A 25,577-nucleotide genomic window follows, 5' to 3' on the forward strand; every position below is an offset into this window, starting at 1 on the left:
GTAAGGCATTTGCCTTGCATGCAGAAGGTTGGTGATTCAAATCCCGGCATCCCTCATGGTTCCCCGTGTTGCTGGGGGCGATTTCTGAGTGTAGAGCCTAAAGTAACCCCTGAGCACTGCTGGGTGTGACCCAAAACCCCCCCCCCAAAAAAAAAAAAAGTGGAATAAACCTAGTTTACAAAGTTATATACCAGCTATTTACTCACTGTAGCCCCCTAAAACACCTCTATTTTTTGTTGGCTTAGTGATCATATCCATCTGTTTTCCTGATTGTGTAAGATGTTGATTGTAAGTTGGCAAATGAAATCTTCACAAAGCACTTTTCAGATACTGCCATCCACAAATCTGAAATTTTGTTGTCCTCAGAGTTTGTATCACAAAATTACTTTAACTCCTGCAGGCTATACTCCTGACTTACTCTTCACTTTCAGATTCATAGAAAATAGTTTCTCAAAGATAATTGTAAGAAAGTAAATAGAGGGGCCGGGCGGTGGCGCTAGAGGTAAGGTGCCTGCCTTGCCTGCACTAGCCTTAGACGGACCACGGTTCGATCCCCCGGCACCCCATATAGTCCCCCAAACCAGGAGCGACTTCTGAGCGCATAGCCAGGAGTAACCCCTGAGTATCAACGGGTGTGGCCCAAAAACCAAAAAAAGAAAAAAGAAAGTAAATAGAGAGCACAGCAGGTAGGGCATTTGCCTTGCACACAGCTGATCCAGAACGGAAGGTGGTTCAAATCCCAGCATTCCATATAGTTTTCCAGGCCTGCCAGGAGCAATTTCTGAGCACAGAGCCAGTAGTAACCTCTGAGTGCTGCCAGGTGTGACCCAAAAACAAAAACAAAAAAAAAGGAAAGGAAATAAAAGCTGATATCCTTAAAATCTTTAGTATCGGGGCCGGAGAGATAGCATGGAGGTAAGGCGTTTGCCTTTCATGCAGGAGGTCATCGGTTCGAATCCCGGCGTCCCATATGGTCCCCTGTGCCTGCCAGGAGCAATTTCTGAGCCTGGAGCCAGGAATAACCCCTGAGCTCTGCCAGGTGTGACCCAAAAAACAAAACAAAAAAAAAAATGTTTAGTATCATTATTACTTTCAATTTGCATCAATTTGCATCCTCCTATGTTTATCAGAGGAGCAGTATAATTCCCCTAAATTCCCCAAAGGACTGAGCTTGAAAGATGCAGCATGATGTAGAACTAATGGATTGCAGTAATCCTAAATCCTTCTTTCTCAAGGAATTGAATCCTAAGATTTTCAAATTTTACTCTGTTCAAAGAGTAAAAATGGCAATGCTGTGCTGGAGAGACAGCATGAAGGTAGTTCGTTTGCCTTGCATGCAGAAGAACGGTGATTCGAATCCCTGCATCCCGTATGGTCCCCCGAGCCTGCCAGGAGCGATTTCTGAGCATAGAGCCAGGAGTAACCCCTGAGCACTGCTGGGTGTGACCAAAAACAAAAAACAAAAAAAGGGGGGGGGGGCAATGCTTTCAATAAAATCAAATATTTTTTTAAAAAATATAATTCTGTGCTAATGGAAAAACCAATTCAAATTTATGCATGAGATCCCAATGCTGAATGGTCAGCTGCTTGCTTTTGATGGAGTTTTTCTCGTGTCATCTGAATGTTTGGCTGAAACAGAGTCTACTGTTTTCCATGCCTAGTGAAATGTCTTGTCTGTCAAGCGTTAGGACATACAGTAAGTCCTCATGCAGCCCCTGAAGACTGAGGAAAGGAGCTCCAGTTCCTTGATGCTTTGCTTATTGCTTCCTTAAGCTGTCAGATAATGAGGGGGTACCCCTCCCTGCTGAGAGCAGGCCTGTCAGTGCAGTTTGTGCACAGTCTGCCACCCAATTGAGTATTGATTGGCTATACTCTAAAGGTAGCAAAGCCTTTCTTGCTGAAAATCTAACTTCCCTGATTTTGGGGGCTTGTTTTAGGTTATCCATCTCAACCAGTTGAACAGAGGCCACTTCAGCAGATGCCTCCTCAACTCATGCAGCATGTGGCACCCCCACCACAGCCACCACAGCAGCAGCCACAGCCACAACTGCCAACACAACCGCAGCAGCAGCCACCACCTCCTAGCCAGCCTCCACAGCAGCAGCAGCAGCAACAACAGCAGCAGCATCAACAGCAGCATCAACAGCAGCAACAACAGCAGCAACAGCAGCAAATGATGATGATGCTCATGATGCAGCAGGACCCCAAATCAGTTAGGCTTCCAGTCTCCCAAAATCTCCATCCTCCGAGGGGTCCCATGAACCTAGACCCACAGAGAATACCTATGCAGCAGAGTGGCAGTGTGCCTGTAATGGTTAGTTTGCAAGGACCTGCCTCCGTGCCACCTTCACCTGACAAACAGAGAATGCCAATGCCTGTGAATACTCCTTTGGGAAACAATTCAAGGAAAATAGTATACCAGGAGAACCCCCAGAATTCTTCAAGTTCGCCAATGGGAGAGGTTTCCTCACTCCCTGAAGCAAGTGGCAATGAAGTACCACCTGTCTCAGGAGGCCCCAATAACATGCCTTCGCATTTAGTGGTTTCCCAAAATCAGTTAATGATGGCAGGACCCAAACCTGGACCATTGCCCCTCTCAGCAGCTCAAGGTGCCACTCCTCAGCAACCCCCAGTAAATTCATTGCCCAGCTCTCACGGCCACCACTTTCCAAATGTGGCTGCTCCAACCCAAACTTCTAGACCGAAAACCCCAAACAGAGCTAGCCCCAGGCCCTATTATCCTCAGACACCCAACAATCGCCCTCCCAGCACAGAACCATCAGAAATCAGTCTATCCCCAGAAAGACTCAATGCTTCTATTGCAGGACTCTTCCCCCCTCAGATTAATATTCCTTTACCTCCTCGGCCAAATTTGAACAGAGGTTTTGATCAGCAGGGCCTAAATCCAACAACGTTGAAGGCCATTGGACAAGCACCTTCAAATCTCACCATAAATAATCCTTCCAGTTTCACCGCCCCACAAACTCACAAACTAGATTCTGTGGTGGTGAATTCTGGAAAGCAGTCTAATTCTGGAGCAACCAAACGGGCAAGTCCAAGTAATAGTCGTAGGTCTAGTCCTGGGTCCAGTCGAAAGACCACTCCAAGTCCTGGAAGACAAAACTCAAAAGCCCCTAAACTTACTCTAACCTCTCAAACAAATACAGCCCTATTGCAGAATGTGGAGTTGCCAAGAAATGTGTTGGTCAATCCCTCTCCTTTGACCAATCCCCCTATAACTGGAAGCTTTCCTAACAACACTGGGCTAACTCCTCAGGCTCCTAACATGCCAGTGGCTACAGTGGGGGTTGTTCTTGAGGATAACAAGGAGAGTGTGAATGTGCCTCAGGACAATGATTGCCACAATTCCCAGGGAAGAAAGGAACAGGCAAATATTGAGCTAAAAGCAATTCCTGCCCAAGAAGTTAAAATGGTTGTTCCTGAAGACCAGTCCAAAAAGGATGGGCAACCTTCAGATCCTAACAAACTCCCCAGTGCAGAAGAGAACAAAAACTTAATATCTCCTGCCATGAGGGAAGCGCCAACATCGTTGAGTCAACTTCTTGATAATTCTGGAGCTCCTAATGTGACCATTAAACCCCCTGGGCTTACTGATTTGGAAGTCACATCCCCAGTAGTTTCTGGGGAAGACCTGAAAAAGTCATCTGTCATTCCCACACTGCAGGATCCATCTTCAAAAGAACCCTCTAATTCCCTAAATTTACCTCATAATAATGAGCCTTGTTCAACCCTTGTACATCCAGAATTGAATGAAGTCACTTCTAATGTTGCACCAAACATCCCTCCAGTAATGTCAAGACCTGTTAACTCTTCCTCCATTTCCACTCCTTTGCCCCCAAATCAGATAACCGTCTTTGTAACATCCAATCCTATCACAACATCAGCTAATACATCAGCAACTCTGCCAACTCACCTGCAGTCTGCATTAATGTCAACAGTTGTCACAATGCCCAATGTGGGCAGTAAGGTTATGGTTTCCGAAGGACAGTCTGCTGCTCAGTCAAATGCCCGGCCTCAGTTCATTACGCCTGTTTTTATCAATTCATCCTCAATAATTCAGGTTATGAAAGGATCACAGCCAAGCACAATTCCTGCAGCCCCACTAACTACCAACTCCGGGTTGATGCCTCCCTCCGTGGCAGTTGTTGGCCCTTTACATATACCTCAGAACATAAAATTTTCTTCTGCTCCTGTACAGCCTAATATTCCCTCCAGTAGTCCTTCAAATATCCAGGCAGGCAGGCCTATTGTCCTTAATTCACGAACTACCCCTGTTCAACTTCCTTCCCCTCCTTGTACAGCTACTCCAGTTGTTCCCCCTCATCCTCCTGTCCAACAGGTGAAAGAATTGAATCCAGATGAGGCTATTCCTCAGGTCAGCACTTCAGCAGATCAGAGCACTCTGCCTGCTTCACAGTCAACTACAATGGTTTCTCCCCTTTTGACCAATAGTCCAGGCTCCTCTGTCAACCGACGAAGCCCAGTCTCAACTAGTAAAGGCAAAGGAAAAGTAGACAAAATCGGCCAGATTTTGCTGACCAAGGCATGTAAGAAAGTTACAGGCTCTCTTGAGAAGGGGGAAGAGCAATGTGGTGCAGATGGAGAAACTGAAGGTCAAGCACTAGAGACCACAGCTCCTGGGCTCATGGCAACAGAGCAGTTATCTACAGAGCTGGACAGTAACACCCCAATACCCCCGGCACCCTCCCTGCTGAAAGTCACCTCCAGCCCTGCAGGCTCAGGCTCTGCCTCAGCAGGACCCAGTTTACCTGGCAATACTCTCTCCACTAATGTACGCCCAATAGTAGCCACTCTGGTACCTTCTGAGCTCATCTCCACAGTGTCGACCACAAAAAACAATCATGTTGGCATAGCACCTGAGCCGCTTACAGGTGGTCTAGTGGAGGAGAAAGTGGGATCCCATCCAGAGCTTCTACCTAACATAGGTATGTACTCCATTGGCCTGGACCATCTCCTCATGTAAGTTTTGTTGAGACCTGTCCCACCAGAGTGTATCTGCTTTCCTGATTGGAGGAAGAAAAGTGGGCTAGATAACATTAGTGGTACTCATAGGGTTTGATTTTAAGTACACAGGGAAAGAAAACATGAAGTCCCATACAATCTTTTTTTTTTTTTTTTTGGCTTTTGGGTCACACCCGGCAGTGTTCAGGGGTTACTCCTGGCTCCATGCTCAGAAAATCGCCCCTGGCAGGCTCGGGGACCATATGGGATGCCAGGATTCGAACCACTGTCCTTTCGCATGAAAGGCGAACACCTTACCTCCATGCTATCTCTCCGGCCCCCTCCATACAATCATTAGAATGGTTTTCTCTTGCCTCTTTGAATATAAGCTACCTTGAAATAATGAAGTATAAAAAATTCTTTTCACTTGACTGTACTTGTACTTGTGTTAATCTACTTCATCTTGATACTGATATGTCAGCTGTCCTAACCCCACCTGGAGGGTTACAAGATTGAAAATTGGAGAAGTTCAGAACTTGTCAAACTCCAATTTCACTTAGTTGAATGTGGACAAAGGAGCTCCTGTGGGTTCTTACTTAGCAGGATACAAACTTGCTCATGGCACTTTCAGAGCACTTTTCTCAGTAGCTCCCTCTTTAGTGTTTTCTAGCTCAGGGGCTAGAAAACTTCCAACTAGTCACCACAGAGAACTCTCTAAAAAAGTTGGCTGCAGGGCCGGAGAGATAGCATGGAGGTAAAGCATTTGCCTTGCATGCAGAAGGTCTGTGGTTTGAATCCTGGCATCCCATATGGTCCCCCAGCCTGCCAGGAGCGATTTCTAAGCATAAAGCCAGGACTAACCCCTGAGTGCTGCTGGGTGGGGCTTAAAAAAAAAAAAACTGCATAGTGTTAGACATGGAGGAACAAAGTTGCTGTCAGATGGGCTTCATTCATCTGCTCTCTTGATCCCTCCCCACTTCAGTTTCCTCCCTGATAATAGGGGCACAATAGTAGTAAGTTAATTATAGCAAGATAATGCATATACAAGCTAAGGTTGAACTAAGGTTCAGGACCTATAATCAGTAAATGATAAGCCTTTCTTTGGGATAAAGTTTCTTTATAAATTGGACTAGTCTGTTCTTGTAAAGCTAGTAATTTCCTATTAAAATTAGGAAAGCATATATGTTATACCTACCCTCCTCCTCTTTTGCTCTATCACACACACACATTCTTTTGTGAATTTTAAGAGATACAAAAATTTTCTACCCCTACAATGGAGTCAGTTGCACACTTCTAGAACTAAGAAGGGCCTCTTCTGGATTCTAGGCAGTCAGTAGTGCCAGTCTTGTTTATACAGCTAAAATGTTTCCAGTTAGGGAACAAAAGTAAGGTGCTTGCCTTGCTCACAGCCTGCCCAGGTTTGATTTCAGACATCCCATATGGTTCCCCAAGCACTGCCAGGAGTAATTCCTGGATGAAGAGCTGGGGTAACCTCTGAGCATCTCTAGGTGTGGTGCAAAAAAAAAAAAAAAAAAGTTTCTAGCACCTACCATTAAATGATAAACTCCCAGGAGAAAGGCAGAAAGAGCAAGAAAGAACACAAGATATGGGTAAGGGCATTGGCAGAGTATAAGTACAGTGGGTAGGACCCTTGTTTTGCACACAGCCAATCTGGGTTTAATCCCCAGCACCCCATATTGTCCTCAAGCCCAGCCAGGACTGATTCCTGAGTGCAGAGCAGGAGTAACCCCAGAGCATCACTGGGTGTGGCCCAAAAGCAAATGAACAAAAACGATTTAGAGCAGGGGTCTCAAACTCAATTTACCTGGGTGCCGCAGGAGGCAAAGTTGGGGTGAGGCAGGGCCGCATAAGGGATTTCGCTTACCGAATATTCGCAATAAAAAATCGCATTAAACATTTGCATACCCCGAATGGAACTGCTCTGGTTATGTGAATGTTTAATGCAATTTTTTCTTACTAATGCAATTTTTTCTTACTAATGCGATTTTTATTGCAATTATTCGGTAAGCGAATAATCGCGAATACTGCGATATTTGAAGGCCGGCTGCAGGCCACAAAATATACGGAGGGCTGCAAACAGCCTGTGGGCCGCGAGTTTGAGACCTCTGATTTAGAATAAGATCAAAATTTATATTGTAACTCATTGGTTACCAATTGCAGTTAGATCTTAACTTCCCAGGGCCAGAAAGATAGCATGGATGTAAGGCATTTGCCTTGCATGCAAAAGGTCAGTGGTTCAAAACCCAGCATCCCATATGGTCCCCTGAGCCTGCCAGGAGCAATTTCTGAGTATAGAGCCAAGAGTAACCCTTGAGCGCTGCCGGGTGTGACCCAAAAACCAAAAAAATTTCTTAACTTTTCATAAGCCATATAATTTACCTGTAAAATGGAGATTGTAATTCTGCTTTCCAGTATGTATACTGTAAGTGAGAGTGCTTGATGTCAAGAGGCCGCACACAGAGCTCTGCAGCGATGTGTCTGTGTCTGCTTCATTGCATACTGCTAGAGAAAAGGCCTTTCTGGAATTTGTTGCCCATAGGAGAAACACTTAACATGACTCGGTGCTACAAGTTTCTGGTTCTGTTGGGCATGTTTTGGTCTTTTTGGGTTTTTTGTTTGTTTGTTTGTTTTTGGTTTTGGGGTCATACCTGGCAGCGCTCAGGAGTTACTCCTGGCTCTACGCTCAGAAATCACTCCTGGCAGGCTTGGGGGATGATATGGGATGCTGGGATTCGAACCACAGTCCTTCTGCACACAAGGCCTTACCTCCATGCTATCTCTCTGGCCCCTGGTTCTATTGTTGATAAAAATAAATTATTTCTGAAGCCAGAGCGATAATACAGTGGGAAAGGTATTTGCCTTGCATGTAGCCAACCCAAGTTTAATCGCTGGCATCCCATATGGTCCCTGGAGCACCACCATGAGTGATCCCTGGGTGCAGAGCCAATAATCCTGAGCATTGCCAGATGTGGCAAAAAAAAAGAAAAAAAAAAAAAAAGAAAAAAAAATTGGGGCCGGGCGGTGGCGCTGGAGGTAAGGTGCCTGCCTTACCTGCGCTAGCCTAGGAGACGGACCGCGGTTCGATCCCCCGGCGTCCCATATGGTCCCCCAAGCCAGGAGCGACTTCTGAACGCATAGCCAGGAGTAACCCCTGAGCGTTACCGGGTGTGGCCCAAAAACCAAAAAAAAAAAAAAAAAAAAAGGGGGGGGGTGGAGAGATAGCTTGGAGGTAAGGCATTTGCCTTGCATGCAGAAGGACAGCTGTTTGAATCCCAGCATCCCATATGGTCCCCCAAGCCTGCCAGAAGCAATTTCTGAGTATAGAGCCAGGAGTAACCCCTGAGCGCTGCCTGATGTGACCCCCCCCCCAAAAAAAAAGGAGGGGGGCTTATTCCTAAGAATTAAAAAGAAGCTCATTCCAAGTGCTGGAACAGCACAGCAGGTAGGATGTTTGCCTCGCACACAGTCAACCAGCTTCAATCCCCAACATTCTATATTGTTCTCCAAGCATTCCAGGAGTAGTTTCTGAATGCAGAGCCAGGATTGGTTCCGAGCACTTCTGGGTTGGCCAAAAAAAATATTTTTAAAAAAGAAACCCATTTCACGTCCTGTTAGACAACTTTCCCTCTGGTACCAAGAAAATAATTGATTAGAAAGTTGTTTTTTTGAGAGTTGGAGCTATAGCACAGCAGGTAAGGCATTTGCCTTGCATACAGCCAAGCCAGGTTCCATCCCAAGCATCCCATATTGTATTGAGCCTGCCTGGACTGATTTCTGAGTGCAGAGCCAGGGTGTGGCTTCCCCCCCTCCCAAAAAAAAAGAGAGTTGTTCATCAGAACTGCATATATTTCTAGAGAAATGTGAGCTTCTGGAAGATGAGCCAGCAAGTATAAAAAAATTTTCAATTTTAGATTCCCTTTTTTTTTTTTTTTTTCCCCGAAAGGCTTTCTGTGCTTTTACCTTGAAAAATGTGTGAAATTATTACTGAAACTAATGATAGCACAGCTATCTTCTTAGACACAGAAGGTCGGTGGTTCGAATCCCGGCATCCCATATGGTCCCCCAAGTTTGCCAGGAGCGATTTCTGAGTGTAGAGCCAGGAGTAACCCCTGAGTGCAGCCGGGTGTGACCCAAAAACAAACAAAAGAAGTTAGGGCCAGGTAAAAGTACAAAGGGTAGGGGCACAGTGCTTGCTTTGCACTAGCTGGCCTGTTCAACCCCCTCACCCCATGTAATCCACCAAGTGTAGCTCAAAAGCCAACCAAAAAATATAAATTAAAGTAGACTTAATGTTTGTGAATTTGATCATCCAAAATAAAATGCTTAATGTGGGACTGGAGAGATAGCATGGAGATAAGGTGTTTGCCTTTCATGCAGAAGGTCATCAGTTCTAATCCCGGCGTGCGTCCCATATGGTCCCCCGTGCCTGCCAGGAGAATGGAGCCAGGAATAATCCCTGAGCACTGCCGGGTGTGACCCAAAAACCAAAAAAAAAAAAAATTTAATGTATGTATATATTTTTGATTACCTTTCCAAGTAAGGAGAAAAATCTCTGTAAGAAAGTGTGGATGTAAAAAAAAAAAAAAAAAAAAAAAGTGTGGATGTGGGGCCGGCGAGGTGGCGCTAGAGGTAAGGTGCCTGCCTTGCAAGCGCTAGCCAAGGATCAAGTCCGCGGTTCGATCCCCCGGCATCCCATATGGTCCCCCCAAGCCAGGGGCAATTTTTGAGCCTTAGCCAGGAGTAACCCCTGAGCATCAAATGGGTGTGGCCCCAAAACAAACAAACAAAAAAAATGTGTGGATGTGGGCCCAGAGAGATAGCACAGCGGTGTTTGCCTTGCAAGCAACGGATCCAGGACCTAAGGTAGTTGGTTTGAATCCCGGTGTCCCATATGGTCCCCCATGCCTGCCAGGAGCTATTTCTGAGCAGACAGCCAGGAGTAACCCTTGAGCATCCCCGGGTGTGGCCCAAAAATCAAAAAAAAGGAAGTGTGGATATTAGTCTTAACACCTAGGATGTTAGACTGAAGAGTAAAGCTGTAAGAAGGGACTGTTTCGGGGCCGGGCGGTGGCGCTGGAGGTAAGGTGCCTGCCTTACCTGCGCTAGCCTAGGAGACGGACCGCGGTTCGATCCCCCGGCGTCCCATATGGTCCCCCAAGCCAGGAGCAACTTCTGAGCGCATAGCCAGGAGTAACCCCTGAGCGTAACCGGGTGTGGCCCAAAAACCAAAAAAAAAAAAAGAAGGGACTGTTTCATATCTGCCCAACCTCTGCTGTTCTAAGGTTTCATTCCAGAGGACAGTGAGAGTTATATCCAGCTCTTCTCAAAGGCCTAATTCTCTCTGTCCTTCAAAGCCTAATTTCTTTCTTTTTTTTTTTTTTTCTTTTTTTGGTTTTTGGTTCATACCTGGCGGTGCTCAGGGGTTACTCCTGGCTGTCTGCTCAGAAATAGCTCCTGGCAGGCACGGGGGACCATATGGGACACCGGGATTCGAACCAACCGCCTTTGGTCCTGGATCGCTGCTTGCAAGGCAAACGCCGCTGTGCTATCTCTTCGGGCCCTAAAGCCTAATTTCTTAATGAGTCTTTGGACTTCTGAATTGATATTCCTTGCTTTTGCCTCCCTTAGTACTTTACACATAGTGTGCTCCCGTATAAATTCTTGGTAACTTATTTGTTAGGTAAGTAAATAATACATCAGACCGATTACTTGAATATGAATTGAATATCAATTGAATAATTGAAGAAAAGGAAAAAAACATTGTGATTCACTTTAAATCTGAGCGTAGTGTTTAATGGTATGAGACCATTTGAGTGGGTGAGGGTTAGGAATGCATTAGGGGCATCAATGTGTAGGGCTTGCTCTTGGCCATGATTGTGCAGTATTAAGGATTGAATCTGGGACTCCCCATACAAAACTTGTACTCTAATCCTTTGAATCATCTCCTTGACTCCCTAACTAGAGAAACATCTTGTTTGGTTTTATGCGTGGGTACACCAGCAGTGCCTGGCTCTGGTCCTGGGAATCAACCTGCATTGGCTATATGCAAGACAAGCACCTTCCTATCTGTTCTCTGACCCCCAGAGACAGATTTTTGAAAATGTGTGGATAAATGACATTGTTTCTTTGACAAGGCAGGTTGCCTACTGAGAATGTTAGACTTCCAGACAGAAGTTGACCTCTAGTGTCGGAGTGATAGCACAGTGGTAGGGTGTTTATCTGGGATGGACTAGGGTTTGATCCCTGCATCCCATATGGTCTCTCAATCCTGCCAGGAGTAACCCTTGAGCCCTGCCAAGTGTCACCCAAAAACAAAAACAAACAAAAAAGTTGACTTCTAGACACAAAAATATAGGAGCTATTTTCTCAGAGCCACCTACTTTCTTGATCTTTGTACAGATAGGAAAAAATGAATGGTAGTCTTTACTGTTGCAGTTGTTAACTTTTAAATTTTAAATTAACTTTTGTAATGTAATTTCAAAGCCAGCTTCAAGCACTGTCCTCTAGGAGAATGTGTATTTCTGTAGTGTTTTTTGTTTCGGTTTGGTTTTTGGTTTTTAGGTCACACCCGGCAACGATCGGGTTATTCCTGGCTCTCCTCTCAGAAATTGCTCCTGGCAGGCTTGGGGGACCATATGGGATGCCAGGATTCAAACCACTGTCCTTCTGCATGCTATACCTCCATGCTATCTCTCCAGCCCCATATTTCTGTAGTTATTTAGCTCTTTTTTTTCTTTCCTTTTTGTTCTTGTTTTTGGGTCACACCGGCTACTCTAAGAAATCATTTCTAGCAGGCTCAAGGGACCATATGGAATGCTAGGGATTAAACTCAGGTCAGCTGCGTGCAATGCAAATGCTCTACCCACTGTGATAATCAATCCGCTCTGGCCCAGTTATTTAGTTCTTTTTTTTTTTTTTTTTTTTTTGGTTTTTGGGCCACACCCGTTTGACGCTCAGGGGTTACTCCTGGCTATGTGCTCAGAAATCGCCCCTGGCTTGGGGGGACCATATGGGATGCCAGGGGATCGAACCGCGGTCCGTTCCTTGGCTAGCGCTTGTAAGGCAGACACCTTACCTCTAGCGCCACCTTCCCAGCCCCAAGTTATTTAGTTCTTGATTCAGTCTAGAAAATAAGGGGCTGAAGTGATAGTACTGGGTAGGGCACTTGCCTTGCACACAGCTGACCTAGGTTTGATCTCTAGTATTCCATATGGTCCCCCGAGCACCACAAGGAGTAATTCCCAAAAGCAGGATGAAAAGTAACCCTTGAGCATCACTGAGTTTGACCCAAAAACCAAAAGTAGAAAAGATGAAAGTAAAATGCCACTATCTTTTTTTCCCCTTTAGCTCCTTCACAGAATTTAGTCCCAAAAGAGACTCCAGCCACAGTCCTGCAGGGGTCTGTTGCCAGACCAGGTAAGGTACACCACATGGACAAACCTCCGGGTGGGATAGTGCCCTGTTAAGGAACTGCTGTCATTGGCTTATCAGGAAGTGACTGAAATGGTCTCATCTGGGGTGCTTCAGAGCATATTTGAATGGTGTTGGCAAACTCTTTGAGTTCCTATTTAAGATTATTTCCTCATTCCTTCCACCTCCTCCCACCACTCCTGCCAGCAAGTGAATTCAAAAGGGAATGTCATGGCACAGTGGTAGCAGTAAGGCGTTTGCTTTGCACACACCCAACACAGACGGACCCTGGTTCGAATCCCAGCATTCCTTATGGTACCCTGAGCCTGCCAGAAGTGACTTCTGAGCACAGAGCCAGAAGTAACTCCTGAGCAATGCCAGGTGTGACCCAAAAAAAACAAAAGAGGGGTGGGGAAATGTCACTGCTCATTGTCTGTCTGCCACCCAGCCAGGGCTGCTTTCCATTACAGCTTGTTATGTTTCATGACCTGGATCCCCTGTGTGCGGAGCTGGCTGGCATATGGTAAACTCGCTGGGGTAGGGTAGTAAGTGTTACTCACTAGCTATTGAATGGAGGCTCGGGGCCAGGCAGTGGCGCTAGAGGTAAGGTGCCTGCCTTGCCTGCGCTAGCCTTGGACGGACCGCGGTTCGATCCCCCGGCGACCCATATGGTCCCCCAAGCCAGGAGCAACTTCTGAGCGCATAGCCAGGAGTAACCCCTGAGAGTTACTGGGTGTGGCCCAAAAAACAAACAACAACAAAAAAAAGAATGGAGGCTCATTCTAAGAACCTCTACTATACCAGTGCTTCTCAATTATTTTCTGTCATGCCCCCTAGGAAGAAGAAAACCTTTTTCGCGCCCCCCGCGCGACTGTAAATCAGATCTTTATTTTTATTTATTTATTTATTTTTGGATTTTGGATTTTGGGTCACACCCGGCAATGCTCAGGGGTTACTCCTGGCTCTATGCTCAGAAATTGCTCCTGGCAGGCTCAAGGGACCATATAGGATGCCAGGATTCGAACCACCAACCTTCTGCATGCATCTCCATGCTATCTCTCCTGCCCCAAATCATATCTTTATTAAAAAAAACTTTAGGACCTGAGTGTGGAGCCAGGAGTAACCCCTGAGCACTGCTGGGTATGACCCAAAAACCAAATAAAAACTTTAACCTGCAAAACAAAAAGATATTGAATAATTTGAGCTGATTTTTTAATCAGAGGTGATGTCTGGATTATTGGCTACAATGAGTACGTTTTGCAATGCATAACTTTTCGAAGCAGGGTTTGAAGCAGGACACAGCAACACTCAGCTCCAGAGACATACAGAGACATAAACATGGGGCTTAGCTTGTTATGACAGTGTTTGCCGAGGTCAAACACACCCTCCCCCTGGGGGGGAACACACTCCACTATTTGAGAACCACTATACTATACTCAGGTAGCCATTCCTTCACAAACTCAGTCATTTCAGTTATCTCTGTATAGCATTTAATTTTTTCCCATGATCAAGATAGCAACTAGCACTAGGGCTGATGTTTCTGGCCAGTGGAGACAGATAACTGTTGTGGGTTGCTTAGTCAGCTCTAAGCACATGATGATCTTGATGACTCTAACAACACTGTCTTCATAGATAAACCTATCAGAGCAGATAGATACCATAGATGTGTTAAGAGTTTAGTTTTGTCTGACTCTGTCCCTGCAGATCAGTGAAGGGTACCAAAAAGAAGAAGAAGAAAGAGCAGGACTTTTTTTTTCCCAAGAAGTTTAGAATCTCATTGATAGCATAATCCACATACTTGACTAAATGAGTGAGAAATCAATAATACAGTATGTCTAATGTGACTCTAAGCCTGTAAGACATAACTTGTGATTTGGGGATGTAGGCGGGCAGGGGATATACCCAGTGATGTTCAGAGCCAGAGATCAAGCTTGGGATTGTCAAGTGCAAAGCTTATGCTCCAGCCAATTGGGCCATTTCCCTGACTCTGACTCTGACTTACAGTTATTGTATTTTGGTTTTGATTGTTTTGGGGCCTATGCTCAGGACTTTATCCTGGCTCATTGCTCAGGGATCACTCTTGGCAGTGCTCAGGGACCATATTCATATTAAACCAAGGTTGGCTATATGCAAGGCAAGTACCCTATCCACTGTAGTATCTTTCAGGCTCAGAGGTAATAATTTTAAAACCTTCTTAGGGTACTATATCTTCTGTGATAAATGGGACTTGCTGCATATCTTTGAGTAAAACGTGGCCTCTAAAATATAAAGTGGCTAGCATGTGCCCAGTCTTATCCCTGGCACTGGATGTAGGTCTGGAGACCCAAAGCATGCCATTTGTGGTCCTGTGCCTTAGAGGCCCTGGAGTAGCATTGCCTGTTCAGGCCCTTACATTGAATAGCAGGTTCAGTTGGTCTTAGACTCGCCAGTGTGACCTCTGGAGCACTGTTCTAGGAGACACCCCACTGAAAAACCCAGAAAGGACCCGGATTCTATCCCTTCATCCCATATGGTCCCCAAATCTACCAGGAGTGATTTCTGAGCACAGAGCCAACAGTAACCTCTGAGTGCCGCCAGGTGTGGCCCAAAAACAAACAAAAAAAGGAAAAAGAGGCCAGAGAGATAGCATGGAGGTAAGACATTTGCCTCGCATGCAGAAGGACGGTGGTTCGAATCCCGGCATCCCATATGGTCCAAGCCTGCCGGGAGCGATTTCTGAGCATAGAGCTAGGAGGAACCCCTGAGCGCTGCTGGGTGTGACCCAAAAGCAAAAAAAAAAAAAAAAAAAGGGAAAGAAAAAGAAAAGATGAACAGAGAAACATTTCAGCCACTAGAGTCTTTTTTGCTATTTTCTGCTTGCATATATGATAGTGATCCCTGAACATAGATCAGGACTAAATCCTGAGTATCACAGATATGGTCCGAAAACCAAAAGCATAAAATATAAGTAGTAATAGAGATAGTAGAACTGGTTTTGTTGAGAAAATTATTAGCCTAGAAAGAAGCTCTATTTCCTGCTCCAACTCCTTTTTTTTTTTTTTTTTTTTTTGCTCCAGCTCTTTATTCCAGAAAATCGCCTTTGCCATATTTTATATCCTTATCAACATAACTGGATATAGAATTGTTTGTTTAAAATGAATATTCTTAGAATGTTTTAATTGAGGGCCCGGAGAGATAGCACAGCGGTGTTTGCCTTGGAAGCAGCCGATCCAGGACCAAAGGTTGTTGGTTCGAATCCCGGTGTCCCATATGGTCCCCCGTGCCTGCCAGGAGCTATTTCTGAGCAGACAGCCAGGAGTAACCCCTGAGCACTGCCGGGTGTGACCCAAAAACCAAAAAAAAAAAAAAAAAAAAAAAAAAAAAGAATGTTTTAATTGAATTTATGGCAATAATAATATTTAATTGTGAATTATTGAAAATGTTGGATGCGGGGCCGGAGAGATAGCATGGAGGTAAGGCGTTTGCCTTTCATGCAGGAGGTCATCGGTTCGAATCCCGGCGCCCCATATGGTCCCCTGTGCCTGCCAGGAGCAATTTCTGAGCCTGGAGCCAGGAATAACCCCTGAGCACTGCCAGGTGTGACCCAAAAACCAAAAAAAAAAAAAAAAAAAAAAAAAAAAAAAAAAAAAAAGAAAATGTTGGATGCTGGACTAAATGTTAGTATGTGTTTTATTTAGTCTTACTTTAAGAAAGTTGTTTATTCTCATTTTTCAAATGAGGAATTGAGCACAAAGTAGTTTATACAAAGTCACATGACTAATAAACAATGCAGTCAAAATTATAACCCAGATGTCGGAGAGATAGCACAGCGGTAAGGCACTTGCCTTGCAAATGGCTGACCCAGGATTGATGGTGGTTCAAATCCCGCATCCCATATGGTCCCCCATACCTGCCAGGAGTGATTTCTGAGCAGATTCCAGGAGTAACACTTGAGTGCCACCGGGTATGGCCCAAAAACCAAAAAAACAAAACAAAAAAAATTATAATCCAAACACTCATAACTTGAAGGAGCATAGCATGTGATCAGTAGGCTAGTTGAGACATGTACTCAGTGTACATTTATATAAATATAAATTCTCTACATATAAATCTATGGAAAGTCAGTGGCAAAAATCACTCTCTGGCACTGCAGGGAAGGTCTTTGGGAAAAAATGGAGACACCCAAAGGTAAATGATGGAAGAAGATGCATTTTTGGTACTGATGAAAAGTACCTGCTTAATCTACTGGATGTTCATTTCGTTTTTTTTTTTAACTTTCTTGATTGATTGATTGTTTGGTTGGTTTTTAGGCCACACCCAGGGGCACTCAAGGCTTACTCCTGGCTCTGCACTCAGAAATGGCCCCCTGGCAGGCTGGGGGACCATATGAGATGCTGAGAATCGAACCGGGTCCCTCCCCGGTGGCCACATGCAAGGCAAATGCCCTATCACTGTGCTCTTTCTTCGACCCATGCTCATTCCTTTCTTGTAGGGCATTGTTAGTGCTAGGAGTTTGAAGACGAAACATAATGGAATCAAAAATAGGTACTACTTTTAAACAAATCATTCTGCCCAGTGAAAATCTTTTGGAGGAGATGCATTATATTGTTTGTAGTAATGTAAATTGTTTTACTTAAGAAATATCCAGGGCCCGGAGAGATAGCACAGCGGCGTTTGCCTTGCAAGCAGCCAGTCCAGGACCAAAGGTAGTTGGTTCGAATCCCGGTGTCCCATATGGTCCCCCGTGCCTGCCAGGAGTTATTTCTGAGCAGACAGCCAGGAGTAACCCCTGAGCACTGCCAGGTGTGGCTCAAAAACCAAAAAAAAAAAAAAAGAAAGAAAGAAATATCCGGCCAAGGGGCCAGTGAGGTGGCGCTAGAGGTAAGGTGTCTGCCTTACAAGTGCTAGCCAAGGAAGGACCGCAGTTCGATTCCCCCAAGCCAGGGGCAATTTCTGAGCGTTTAGCCAGGAGTAACCCCTGAGTATCAAACGGCCCAAAAAAAAAAAAAATTTATCCGGCCAAAAAAAAAAAAAGAAAGAAATATTATCAGAGGCTAGAGCAGTGGCTCAGCGGTAGGGCATTTGCCTTGCATGCGGCTGACCTAGGACGGACTGTGATTCATTCCCCAAGCCTCCCATATGGTCCACCAAGCCAGGAGCAATTTCTGACAGCAAGCCAGGAGTAACCCCTAAGCGTAACAAGGTATGGCCCAAAAAGAAAAAAAAAATCAAGGAGAGGGAAGAATGCTCTACAAAGTCAAGGAATTTGTTACATACCCAAAGTGTAATCTTGAAAGAATAAAGTTGTTAGGAGATACTTTGTGTGTGTCCTTTTTTATTTTTTTAATTTGGCCTAGCTTTGCAGGCCTGAAGTTTTTTTTTTTTTTTTTTTTTTTTTTTTTTGGTTTTTGGGCCACACCCAGCGTTGCTCAGGGGTTACTCCTGGCTGTCTGCTCAGAAATAGCTCCTGGCAGGCACGGGGGACCATATGGGACACCGGGATTCGAACCAACCACCTTTGGTCCTGGATCGGCTGCTTGCAAGGCAAATGCCGCTGTGCTATCTCTCCGGGTCCAGGCCTGAAGTTTTAACTTAACACTGGGAATCTCTCAGGTCCATTCTCACTTTTTAGAGGATTGAACTGACCTAGCACAGACATATATTCCAGCCTTTTTGAATTATCTCTCCCACTCACAATGCAGTCCCCTTCTAACCCCACCATCACCACAAATATCCAAAATCTTTTTTAGTGGTGAAGAAAGAGCTGGGTTAGTTTTTATAGTGTGGCTGACCCTTCTAACTCTTGGCATGCTCGAACTTGCTGCCTAAGTTTTACTTTCTTTGGAGGATGGGGGCACTTTCAGCAGTGCTCAGGGATCATTCCTTATGATTCTGGAGATTTGAGCTGGGGTCAGCATGTACAAGGCAAGTGTCTTACCTCCTGAGCTATCTCTTGAACATATATTCTTTATAGTTAATATAAAATGATGATTCTCTTTTTTTTTAATTTTCAGAAGTGTAGAGATACTTCTTAAATAAAAAGCCTAGGAAGAGAATTGTTTTACTAATATAGATGAAATATGTGCCAGACAATGTGAATTTGGTACTCTTGATCTAAAGAGCATAGTTTCAGAGTGTGAAACAGAAATAAAAACAGACCGCTTGTCTTCTGCTCCAGACAACTGTATTGTGTCAGTAACAATTCTTGGTCACTATATTGGTGACCATTTTGCTTGTCACAAAAGCAGGGTCAGTCTAATAGGAAATACCTAATTTCTCTCTGTGGGCTTGCTACTATGCCAGAAACTATTTTGTCTCATTTCTTTCATTTATGTTTCTTACAGAGATTGAGGCAAATGCTGCCATACTTTCCGGACAAAGGTAAGAATCTCATTTCTTCAGAAACATGAATGCCACATAAGCTTCCTTGACATTTGCTCTTCTTTAAACCTCTTCTCATCTTGTAATTTTTTTCTTCAGTTTTTGCATCCTGATTTTCTTTCTTTTTTTTTTTGGGGGGGGTGCACATCCAGCGGCGCTCAGGGGTTACTCCTAGCTCTGCACTCAGAAACTGCTCCTGGCAGGCACTGGGGACCATATGGGATGCCAAGATTTGAACCATCCATCCTGAGTCTGCTGTGTGCAAGGCAAACGCCCTACCGCCATGCTATCTCTTTGGCTCTGGTTTTCTTTCTTTTTTTTTTTTTTTTTTTTTGGTTTTTGGGCCACACCCGTTTGATGCTCAGGGGTTACTCCTGGCTATGCGCTCAGAAATCGCCCCTGGCTTGGGGGGACCATATGGGACACCGGGGGATCGAACCGCTGTCCGTCCTATGCTAGCGCTTGCAAGGCAGACACCTTACCTCTAGCGCCACCTTCTCGGCCCCTGGTTTTCTTTCTTTTTTTTCTTTTTTTTTTTTTGGTTTTTTTTTGGGCCACACCCGGTGTTGCTCAGGGGTTACTCCTGGCTGTCTGCTCAGAAATAGCTCCTGGCAGGCACGGGGGACCATATGGGACACCGGGATTCGAACCAACCACCTTTGCTTCTGGATCGGCTGCTTGCAAGGCAAAAACCGCTGTGCTATCTCTCCGGGCCCTGGTTTTCTTTCTTAAGAGACTAAACACGCACATGCGCGCGCGCGCACACACACACACACACACACACACACACACACACACACACACACTAATGTTCACAAAATCAAACCTGGGTTTCCCACATGTAAACCATATGCTCAACCTGTTGAACTTTCTCTCCAGCCTAGTAATATTTCTCTTGATAGAACTTGGTGACTACATATATCTCTTTTATAGTTTATTTTTGTTGGTGATGGGTTTTGTTGTTGTTGTTGTTTTGGCCACACCCGGTAACAACTCAAGGGTTACTCCTTACAGACTTGAGGGACTATATGGGATGCTGGAGATCCAACCATAGTCAGCCACGTGTAATGCAAATGCCTTAATCGCTGTGCTGTCACCCCAGCCCCTCTTTTATAGTTTCTTTGGAATTAATGTAATAACCTGTTCAGCCTGTTGAGTACATAGTACATGTCCATTATGTAGACTCTATTGGCTAGCACTATTATTAGGGGGCTACACCCGGTGGCACATGGGGGTTATTTCTAGCTCTGCGCTCAGAAATCGCTTCTGGCAATCTGGAAGGACTATATGGGATGCCGGGAATCAAACCCAGGTTTGTCCTGGGTCGGCTGCATGCAAGGCAAAGGCCCTACAGCAGTGCTATCTCTCCGGTGCCATTAGTAATAGTTTTTTATGTCTGTCTTGTCAAGTACAGCTGACCATTAAGGCACAGTAGAGAGAAAAACACGAGTCTGATTCTAATACGTGTGCTTTTTATTATTATTATTACATACTGCATTGCCTCACAGAACCTAAAAAATGAAATACAACTTAAATCTCATTGACTCCCAGAGTAGAGTTTTACTATTTTCCAAAAGGTATTTTTTAGGATAGGAAAGTAGTATACAACATAGTCTTTAATTTTTGTATATTAATTTAGCTTGATAAACATCTTTACCCTTATTCAACCCTTTTATCAGTCCTATGCAAATTGAATATTTATTTAAATGCTATATAATGAACTTCAGGCTCTCTGGTTATATTATCTCATTTTATTTCATAGTATCTGTAAGGAGAGGAAATTTTACTTTACAGAAAAGGAATGTAAAGCTCAGAATGGTAAACTTTCAGGTTACAAGTTACATATTTACAGTGAAGTCAAAAATTCAGATCCAGATCTTCTGACATGGGAGCCTTAACATATTTTACATCAGTCAGGGTTTATAGATCAATAACCTGAAGCAGAGAGAATATTAAATGTCATGAAAAAATACATAACTAAGTCTTGACCTCTGTCCTCCTGTCTCCATATTCATTGCTATTCAGTGTAGTGCTAATGCAGCACTGGAATAACATTTGGGTTATTTATGTTTCTTAAGCATGTTTTTAGCTACAGAAAGAAGAGAATCCTATCAAAATGCCCTGTAGGAATCTCTGGTGCTCAGGAGGTCAGTGCCATACAGGTCACTGACCCCAGAAGCTTGTACCCTTGGCCTTGATCTATCTTTCATTCAGAAATCTTTTGGGGGGCCGGAGAGATAGCATGGAGGTAAGGCGTTTGCCTTTCATGCAGAAAGTTTGTGGTTCGAATCCCGGCATCCCATATGGTCCCCTGAGCCTGCCAGGAGCGATTTCTGGGCATAGAGCCAGGAGTAACCCCTGAGTGCTCCCGGGTGTGACCAAAAAAAAAAAAAAAAAGAAGAAGTCTTTGGGGGGAATGTTGGTTATTTTGTTTTTATTTTGGGGGCCACATCTGGCAGTACTCAGAGCTTACTCCTAGCTCTGCACTCAGGGATCACTCCTGGGAGGACTCAGGACCACACAGGGTCCTGGGGATTGAACCCAGGTCAGCAATCAAGGCAAATCCCCTTTGCACTCTAACCCCTCCAAAAGCTTTTTAAAAGATGGATATAGTGAACAGTCTCACCAGATTTCTACCTATAAAGCAACTAACAATGCCAGCATTCCCCTGGCAAGAATAACAGATAAGGAGTAGAAATAGCTGGTAGAATGGCTATGCATGGTTCATACTCTTAGGAAGCACACAGTCAATATGCTATATGTATTCTACTTGAATGCTCAAGAACAGTTGCTTTTCCTTTCAAATATACTTCTTTTTTTTTTCCTTATAATTGGAACAACACCTGGCAGTGATAACCAGGGTTATACCTGGCCAAACTTCCTTAAGTCCTTGGGACCATGAAAAGTAATGTGTTCTAAAAGAAAGCTAGGCTAGGGGCCGGGCGGTGGCGCTAGAGGTAAGGTGCCTGCCTTGCCTGCGCTAGCCTAGGATGGACCGTGGTTCGATCCCCCGGCGTCCCATATGGTCCCCCAAGCCAGGAGCGACTTCTGAGCGCATAGCCAGGAGTAACCCCTGAGCATCACCGGGTGTGGCCCAAAAACCAAAAAAAAAAAAAAAAAAGAAAGAAAAAAAAGAAAGCTAGGCTACTGGAGTGGGTAGGGTACTTGTCTCACATGTGGGTGGCCTGGGTTCAGTCCTGTATATTCCCAGCACCACCAGGAGTAATTCTTAAGAGTAGAGCCAGGGTAATCCCTGAGCATCACAAGGTGTGGTCCAAAAACAAAAAAAGGAAGAAAATCAGATCAGGAGTCAGCGAGAGAGCTCAATGGGTTGAGCATCTATTTTGCATGCAAGAGGTCTGGGTCCAGTCCCTCCTACTACAGGTTTCTTCCAACCACCACCAGGAGTGACTCCTGAGTACAGAGCCAAGTTTAAGCCTAAGCAAACTGTTTGTGACTCAACCCATTCCCTCCAAAAAGGGAGGGATTACCCATAAACCAGTGTTTTTATAACAAATATTCCTACAGAAATATTTGTCGTATAGGGGTCTGGAGAGATAACACAGCGGTAAGGCATTTGCCTTGCACGCAGCCAACCCAGATGATTCGATTCCCGGCATCCCATATGCCCCCCCCAGCCTGACGGGGGTGATTTCTGAGTGCAAAGTGAGGAGTACCCAGGTGTGACCCAAAAACAAATGTTTGTTGTGTAAACTTGAGTTCTTCTAAATATGTGTGTATATTCTGTGTATATGTGTACATATATGTATATACATGTGTTTTTCCTATGTCATATAACATCTGTTACTTAGTGTTTATATGTAAGCACTGTACATTGTACACATCTCTCACATTGATTATAGATATCCCCTGTATAATAATGAAAATGGGAATATGTTATTTCTAATGTCAGTAATTTTTTCCTCTAACATTTTGTGAACATTTTTATCATTAATCTTTATACATGATTTGTCAAATGCCGATTTTTTTCTTCCTTTTTTTTTTTTTTTTTTTTTTTGGTTTTTGGGTCAAGGGTTCCTCCTGGCAGGCTTGGGGGACCATATGGGATGCCGGGATTCGAACCACCGTCCTTCTGCATGCAAGGCAAACGCCCTGCCTCCATGCTATCTCTCCGGCCCCAAATGCCATTTAATAATCACTGCTGTTAAGCATGTAGGCCTTTTGTATCAGTATGAATAAAATTCTTTGATATCTTTGGTATCCATGTGTATAATTATAACTGAATTTAAAAATAAAAATGAGAAATAATTATTAGATAGCACAAGAGTTAAGGTGCCTGCCTTGCCTTGCGGCCAATCCCAGTTTAATGCCCAGCACTGGGGCCAGAGAGATATCACAGCGGTAGAGGATTTGCCTTGCATGCGGCCGACCCAAGACAGACTTGGATTCAATTCCCGACATCCCATATGGTCCCCCAAGCCTGCCAGGAGCAATTTTTGAGCACAGAGCCAGGAGTTAGCACTGGGTATGGCCCAAAAACCAAAAAAAAATTTTTTTAAATCCCCAGCACCACATGTTCCCCTAAGCACTGCCAGGAAAAACTCCCAAGTACAGAGCTAGGATTAATCCCTGAGCATTCCTAGGTATAGCCCATAAAATAAATTAAATAAAAGGACTAGGGGCCAGAGAGGTGGGTCTGCCTTGCAAGCACTAGCCTAGCCTACGACGGACCATGGTTCAGTCCCCCAGCATCCCATATGGTCGCCCCCAAGCCAGGGACGATTTCTAAGCACATAGCCAGGAGTAACACCCGAGCATAAAACAGGTGTGGCCCAAAAAAAACAAAAACAAAAAATTAAATGACTAATTGTCAGTTATGTAGAAGATAATTGGGTTCAAATCTCCTGTCCTAAAAAAAAATTGTGTAGGGCCAGAGAGATAGCGTGCAGAATGTTGGTGGTTCGAATCCTGGCATCCCATATGGTCCCCCGAGCCTGCCAGGAGCAATTTCTGAGCATAGAGCCAGGTGTAACCCCCATGCGCTGCCGGGTGTGACCCAAAAACCAAAAAAAAGAAAAAATAATTGTGTGACCTGATTCCCTACCTCTTAGAAACTTTGTACTCTCCTCTCCCAGCAGTGAGCCCAAAGAGATCGTTGAAAAGTCCAAAACCCCAAGCCGAAGAAACTCGCGAACTGAAGAGTCAGTTGTGGCTTCTGAAAGTGTGGAAAATGGACATCGTAAGAGATCCTCTAGGCCTGCTTCAGCCTCCAGCTCTACTAAAGGTTAGCTGTGGGGTATTATGACCCCTTTGAGAGTCAAATAGAACAAGGCCATTCATCTTTGTGTATGTTCCTTTTAAAATGACTCTGTCAGTTGACTTAGACTGCTACTGGTTGTTTGGCCCTTTATCTGTTAGTTTGTTTTACAGTGTTTTCTCTGTGTGACACAAGAACAGCACTGTTGAAAACCAAGCACATGCAGATTTTAGTGATCAGTACAGGTTGTGCATACAGCCCAAACATTTTTCTTTCTTTTTTTTTTCTTTTTGATTTTTCAGGTCACACCCGTTTGATGCTCAGGGGTTATTCCTGGCTACATGCTCAGAAATTGCCCCTGGCTTGGGGGGACCATATGAGATGCCGGGGGATTGAACCGTAGTCCTTTCCTTGGCTAGCGCTTGCAAGGCAGACACCTTACCTTTAGCGCCACCTCACCGGCCCCTCAAACATTTTCCTTTCTGTTTTTATGGTCAGTTCTTTTTCCTGTGCGCTTTGCTCTTTAAACCACCAGCTTGTGCTTGCTCCCCTCTCTCTCAACAGACTTCCTTTGTTTTTCAGAGACAAAGTAGAACTCCCTGAACTCATTATCAAGTCAAGACAAATCTACCAGTCCTTTGCTGCTTTGCGCCTACTTTTCCAGGGCAGCTCTCCTCAAGTCCAGCACCAGCTTTCCCACTTGTTTCCCCAGTCTCCTCTGACTTTCTCAAGATCTTTATGTTATCAGTGGTCTTTTCTCTCTCTTTTGTTTGGTTGGGGTTTTTTTTTTGTTTTGTTTTGTTTTTTTGGTTGGTTGTTTTGGGCCACACTGGGTGGCACTCAGGTATTATTCCTGGCTCTATGTTCAGAAAACACTCCTGGCAGGCTGGGTTAGCGGGAGGGGTGGAAGGGATGACCATATGGGATGTTGAGGATCAAATCCAAGTCAGCTGCGTGCAAGGCAAACACCCTACCTGCTGTGCCACCTCCAGCCACCAGGGGTCTCTTTTGAGTAACTCTACCTTTGCTTCTGTGACTTCGAATTCTCCTATTTTTCTGGCTACCTATCTGGCTGCTGCTTCTCAGTCTCTATACGGAATTAGATACAGACCTTCCTCAGACTTCCTGAGATACCTTTTCTAATCAACTCATTAGTGCTCCTTCTTTAGTTCTAATCTTTCACAGATAACTCCTGAGATTGTATATGTATATGTATATCTCTAGAGCTCTAGAGATCTTAGATGACTGCAGATATATTCTTTTGTTGGCTTGGGGGCCAGAGCTAGTGCTACTTATTGTCTACTCCTGATTTATTGCTTGTGGGTCACTTCCAGTGGTTGGGGAACTTTTTGGTACAGGGAATCCAACCTTGGCCTATCACTTCCAACACCTGCATTCTGGCTCTTTGATTTCTCCAACCCAAATCCCAGCCTCAGCAACTCCTAACATGTCATTCTTATCCCTGTCTTCACATCATGTTCCAACAGGGTAGTCTTCCTCCTTCCTTTCTCTCTTCATTCATTTTCTACTTTTCCTACTTGCTCAGGGTTTTCTCTCTCTTTTTTTTGTTTTTGTTTTTGTTTTT

The 25,577-nt window shown here is 44.5% G+C and overlaps 1 protein-coding gene across 2 annotated transcripts in view; it reads left to right on the top strand.

Moving 5' to 3' along the window:
• The window catches only part of NCOA6 (nuclear receptor coactivator 6), a 77,234-nt gene that overhangs the window by 42,108 nt on the left and 9,549 nt on the right, over positions 1-25,577 (top strand). The window contains exons 9-12 of one of the 2 annotated variants that reach the window (XM_049779108.1): positions 1,938-4,967; positions 12,352-12,420; positions 18,738-18,774; positions 23,871-24,019. In XM_049779108.1, the coding sequence (XP_049635065.1) occupies positions 1,938-4,967; positions 12,352-12,420; positions 18,738-18,774; positions 23,871-24,019 (3,285 nt within the window). The remainder of the gene's footprint in view (positions 1-1,937; positions 4,968-12,351; positions 12,421-18,737; positions 18,775-23,870; positions 24,020-25,577) is intronic. The other variant, XM_049779109.1, reaches the window with a different exon arrangement.

This window comes from Suncus etruscus, chromosome 9 (assembly GCF_024139225.1).
Source record: "Suncus etruscus isolate mSunEtr1 chromosome 9, mSunEtr1.pri.cur, whole genome shotgun sequence".
Lineage (NCBI taxonomy): Eukaryota > Metazoa > Chordata > Mammalia > Eulipotyphla > Soricidae > Suncus > Suncus etruscus.